Source organism: Stylophora pistillata, chromosome 3 (assembly GCF_964205215.1).
Source record: "Stylophora pistillata chromosome 3, jaStyPist1.2, whole genome shotgun sequence".
In the NCBI taxonomy this organism is placed as follows: domain Eukaryota; kingdom Metazoa; phylum Cnidaria; class Anthozoa; order Scleractinia; family Pocilloporidae; genus Stylophora; species Stylophora pistillata.
Window position 1 is genome coordinate 6,548,300 of NC_142521.1, and position 6,000 is coordinate 6,554,299.

Sequence of the window (6,000 nt, forward strand, 5' to 3'; positions counted from 1 at the left end):
CAGTTACCTTGAACTTATTCTCGGTCAGCGGCTGGCCCGGCTCAGGAACAACTTCAATGATATCAAAGATCAAAATCTGTTCGTAGAAAAGTAGAAATTGTCATTGAAACATTAACCAAATGTGAAGAAGGTTGATTCTTGTTCAAGTCGTGACTTCATCATCGCCTCCTGACAAAATAAGACAGGAATTTTCATTCTTAAATATCGGTAATAAGTATTCACACCGCTCTTGTCAAGGAGACTGTAAAAAGAAATTGTAATAGTCCTGACGAAGTTGGAAAAACGGGAAGAATTCTCACCACAAAATGTTAAATGAGAGTCAAGAAGAAGCTTTGCTCAACCTCAGACTAGTCAACTAGAAAGCAAACACAGTTTTGTAAGTCACTGGCCTATTCTTAGAAGACACCCGACATTCACGAGGAGTTTGAGATAATTCTTGACTGAAAATTCTTGACAAAAATTGCTCGGACGCCATGCATATGATAAAGCGTAATTTGATCTGCTAATTTATTCCTATTCAACTTTTTAAAATATTTCCTTTGCAATAGGTCAACGCTATCATGTTCACCTACCCGTCCCCTGCGGGTGATATCTATCATGTTCACCTACCCGTCCCCTGCAGGTGATATATATCATGTTCACCTACCCGTCCCCTGCAGGTGATATCTTCACCGTACACATGAGTTGTGCCGACACAAATAAAACCCTTGAGACCAGTATGAGTCTCTTGACTCGAAAGCATAAGATTCTTGCAGGTGGTAACATGTTCCCGGTCCTCCATCTCAATTCTGAAACCAGGACAATCGAACTGAATACGAAAGAGGATGACTATTTTTTTTTTTTTTTTTTTTTTTTGACACTTTAATAAAGTTTCTACTACTTCTACTACTCTACTACTATACAAAGAGAGAGAAATGATTTTATCCTCTGTGTCAAGATATTATCATATTCATTGGTTGCCGACTGTTTTTGCGTACAATCAACATGATTTTTTTAACATGGTTGAATCACACCATTTTTTTTTGGCAAATTGGCCAGGCCATAGTGTCAACCATCCAACATATGACCAGAACTCGAATTTTGATGAGATAATTTTTTTTGTGCTGAAGTAAATCAAGACAGAAGGTTTAAGGCCTGTTGATGAACATTAGATGAAATAAGATATTCAACTTATCCAATAATTTATGCAAAAAAACAAACTAACAAACGAACGAAAAGACCGACAATGGAAACAGATCTTCATTTCGCACTAACCGTGTGCTTGGTATGATCTCCCAACTAACTGGTGAGATAAGCTGCAAGCTGAATCGGTCAATAATTGGATATACAAATCTCGAATCTACAATGAAATGGGAAATATTAGATTTGTAATTAGACGGGTCCTATTACTGAAGTTTTTTCTTGAGAAGTTTAATAACAGTATCATGGTGTAATATTCTAAAGTACCATTACTGTAAGGGGACCTCAAATGACAAAATAAAATCTGAAGGCCTGCCAAGGTAACTATAGTTCTTGCTAATTACCTCTATCGATATCTTCAGCTTCATGATCCTCAGTGTTCAACTTGACCACTCTCTTAGTTTGTTCTGAAAAACTTGTGACAACTGCATATGTCTAACACAGCAACAATGACACAATCAAGATAGAATTAAGAGTGTCTTTTTCGCCGAGCCTCCCTACCCCACCACAAAGTGAAGAGTATCAGTTATGAGAAATCATTGAAAACGAAAATTAAGAACCTTTGGTTACATTAAGTGACATCAAATTTGATATTTTGAATGTAATGGTCGTCCTGTATTTTGCTTATGAAAGAGGCGTTAATAGTAATCGGTGGAATCGTTGTTTCTTTTTACGAACTTTGAACTCTGGGCAGTGTATCAATTTAAAGTCTTCGAAAGTCAAGCTCACATTAATGATCTTTCAGTCGTGATTCGCTGTTTCAGCGAAAATGTGAGAAGTTTCACGCTACTCTAACAAGGCAAAAAACAAGCAAACTACACCTAATTAACAAACTGACATTGGTGGTAATCTTTAAAAAGTTACTTGCAGTACCTTGCTTTCTCTCTTGTAAGTCACAAAATGGGGAGTGCATCTCAGAGGAACCCTTCTTACAGGCCACGGGGCATCGTAACTCAGATGGGTTGGGAGAACTGAGATTCTTAACTCCCCCTGGATAAGGACACATAATAAAACACAAATTCAACATGGGTAAAATTCAAAATAAAAGTTCTGTAAGTGCCCTAAACAAAAAGTATAACTAAGCTTATAGGTGCTACAAAAGTGACTGAAAATCCCCCATAGAGCCACATGTCTTACTATTCCATTGGGGAAAATTAAGTTGGAAGCCCCCTTTTGCACCTGTTTGACCAAAAGCTAGTTCTTATCAAGAAAGGTAATATCTTTCAGTGTTCGTCTATAAAGGTTTTAAAGAACTTATCACTTGTAAAAGGACCTTGTTTTGCATTCTGAGCACTTTACCACCTCAGTTTTGAAAAGTGAATGTCATGTTGTACAGTTTCCTAAGGGGATCTTGTTAGCCATCAGAGCCTGAGAGATGTGACTCTCCAAGGTCAAGTGTCCAAGCTTCTGGTCCTAGAACACAACTCAAATGTCCCAGCTGGGGCTTAGGAGCCAGAGTTGGCAACAAGTATGCGCAATGTTTGCCACACCTTGTACCTTGCACCCCTTTTCAATTAGGGTAATCTTCCTTAAAAGATTACTTTCCATGACACTTCAAAATTTAGTAATAGTTCTGCTTGGTGCCTACATAAAACAAACAAAGATAAGAAGCAACTTGACAATAGATTGTCATGTATGTACCTTCTTGTTGAAGTAAAGAAAACCTTTTGGACAGTTGACATTATGGAAAGGGGCAAAACAAGTGACAGCCCCATCAATGTTCATTGGATGAGCCCGCAGTGCACCTCTAATAGTTACAAACAGCCAGTAGGGGTAGGAACCACACAAAAACACCTGCAAACATATAATATACATATAATATATAATATAATATAATATACATATAATATATAATATAATATAATATACATATAATATACATGAATGATTTTCGAATGACGTTTTCTAACCCAGTAAATGTTATTCATATAACTTACTTCATGCATCCAACATCATACTATTGAGCATCAGTGCATTTTCAGGGATGTAAAACTTATTCAACGTTGTTAATGATTAATCAAGTACGAGCTTGATGAAGAAATTACTTACTCCAGAATAAGATGAAACATCATTGAATACACGATGACTGGAAACCTAAGGTTTCGTTCCTGCAACAAAGACCATGAGGGTAAAAGTTAATCCACTAAGCGTCCAAAATGCTCTGTAATTGGAGCGTATTATTACAGATTTACCTTGACTACCATCAACCTGCTTTACTTTTTGCTGCTTTGATTTCTTGTCACGCAGGAGGAGATTGTGTTGGACCTGACGAAAAAGAGGGTTGATTTTCAAGTTTTAAGTAATTCCTCTTCAGTCAACATCTAATCACAACCAATGCTATCTCAAATGTGCAGCTAAGTATCAATACATGATCCTATTCATAAGTAAATTGAGATTTGAAATGACTTTGTTTACTGCTTTTGCATATTATAGAAAATAATTATATATACATTCCATCGATTTTATAACTAGCTACATCACAAACCAAGTATGTTACTTTCAAAATACTTAACCGAATTAGAACATTGCTTGAAGCTAAGTTTATCTATAACATTTTGGATATTTTATGACAAGAAACTGAAACAAACCTTCTTAAATCTTAAGTTAAGGTGACCTTCTACAGAAGCTTCAGTGAAAGTGAAGGCTTCATACACCAAAAGTTCCTGTTCCACAAGTGCAATAAGCATAGGGCTACTGTTCTTATGCCCTAAGCCTGTAAGTAAGATTTCCCTGACATGTGAAGAATCCTCCTGACCGACACCACCTGTGATACTGCCAAAGATAAAATTATATAAAATTGAAGATTAGAAACAACAGAATCTAAGAAATATTGTTCTCAATTAACTTCTGGTACCCTTGCGGAGAATATGAGGTCCTAAGAGTATGAAAAGGTGCACTAAAAACCAGCTGCAAGCCAATATTCAGTTCCTCAGTGAATCGAAGCCATGGAAATTTCCATTCTTTGATCTCAATAATACAGATGACTCGCAGGCACAAACCGTTGATTACCTTACACCAGAAGCTGACCCACTGTCCACAAGCACTCTTGGAGCCATATTGAAATTTTTTACCAAGAAAACCAACTTGAATTCAGGTAAAGTGTAAATCTCCATGACACCATTGTCACAACAAACAACACACCACCATTTTGGATTCACTGTTTCAGCATTCGATTCCCCAGTGAAAACACTAAAAAGACACACAGGGACTACATTAAACAATATTAATTTTCACATGAGCCAATAGAATAGAAAGACTAACGTGCAGATCAAACAAGTAAATATCTACATGCATTTAACAATATCAGTGGGTGGTCATATTCTTTCCTTTATTTTATGTTTTCTAAGAAGTGATATCATTGAGACCATTTATGTACAGGTACCTTTAACTAAAGTTTTAAACATTCTAAATTGTCCATGACACGAGATACAGAGGACGATAAGAACCAGTTCTAATGAAAAAGATTGCAAAGTAAATTCAAACCAGCACAGTAACTGTGGCAATGTGGTACAAAAAATGCTGGAAAAATGTCTTGCAATGCAGAAAAGGTCTTATACAGGGATAAGCTTTACAACTGTGATGAAAAAATCTTTGTATTGTAACTAAGCATATACCCCTTTTAAAAACACCAAGATAACATGATGCTGACCAAGTAGTAATTTGTGCTTCTTCATCAGAGGTATAAAGGACAGGGATTATTCTCCGTACAATACTTCATCCTCATCGATACCACATCCATGCTGAAGATTAAATGGAAGACAATGTGAGAGAACAATTCATATGTTTTAATGCATCTTACATCAAGAATACAATTTAATATCAAAACAAATAAATGGCTTAGGGACATAAAAAAAAAAAAAAAAGTTTGTAAGCTCAGGCTTCCACACATGAAAAAACAGAATGAGTCTCTTAAGAATAGGTCATTGTCAAGAATTACCTTTTCTCTCTCAAGAACCACGCAAACAAACATCATAAGTAAATAATTTGAAAAAAAAACAAACTTAAGGTAGAGAAACAGGGTTTGATAACCCTGCACCAAAGCCACAAATACAGATATTTCTCAAATCACTAGATTCAAGAAAAGGAAGTATCTTTGAGTCCAATAGCATTTCATGAGATAATCTTCAGAGGAACTTCATGGCCTTGTAACAGGCTCAAAGAAAGCATTTCATACTTTGGGTGACCTACAAAAACCATTACCAACAGGTTCTGCATAGCACAGGCAATCAATGGGCTCAATCTTCCACTTTTTATCAGACTCAATTTGACTAACTCAAATCATAAATTGGTTGCCATGAATACGATTTTAGCTGCCAACAAAACAAGACAAAAAGGAAAAGAGAGCATAAAAAAGGACGATTTGTATACTACTTCCTAACATCTAATATGCATGTTTATCTCAATTAAGCATTTGACAAGAAACACACAGTGTAACAAAAACACAGCAACTTGTTACATGGCTGCCAAACACCCTTCACCACTAACAAATTTCAGTGGTGTTTTAACTTCCAATCCTTTTTTACATGTCATGGCAACCAAAATGGGTTAATCCTTGGGCAATGCATCATGTTATAACCACTCAAAAAGCTAGTTAATAGTGACTGCTTTCAAACATTAGTTTGAAAATAAAATTGATAAGAAAGAAGTTACCTCTAGGAAACTTGGAGGTTTTCAACAAAATATGTTCATAACAAGAGCACAAAAAGAGTTCTTATTCTGGGGAAACTTACTGTAAGGTAGTTATGATAACTACTATGTTGTAATAACATTTTTACTTAAAAACCACCAATTACATCTATAAACGATGTTCAAAATTAATAA

At 35.8% G+C, this 6,000-nt stretch overlaps 1 protein-coding gene across 1 annotated transcript in view; it reads right to left on the bottom strand.

The window, feature by feature from the left end:
- The window catches only part of LOC111319551 (cleavage and polyadenylation specificity factor subunit 1), a 34,267-nt gene extending 29,118 nt beyond the window's left edge, over window positions 1-5,149 (bottom strand). Inside the window, 12 exon segments of the mRNA XM_088752755.1 lie at window positions 10-76; window positions 647-788; window positions 1,255-1,339; window positions 1,524-1,614; window positions 2,053-2,169; window positions 2,821-2,973; window positions 3,229-3,287; window positions 3,372-3,444; window positions 3,768-3,951; window positions 4,189-4,368; window positions 4,888-4,919; window positions 5,117-5,149. Of these exon segments, the coding sequence (XP_088608881.1) occupies window positions 10-76; window positions 647-788; window positions 1,255-1,339; window positions 1,524-1,614; window positions 2,053-2,169; window positions 2,821-2,973; window positions 3,229-3,287; window positions 3,372-3,444; window positions 3,768-3,951; window positions 4,189-4,368; window positions 4,888-4,919; window positions 5,117-5,149 (1,216 nt within the window).
- Between the last annotated feature and the right edge of the window lie 851 nt (window positions 5,150-6,000).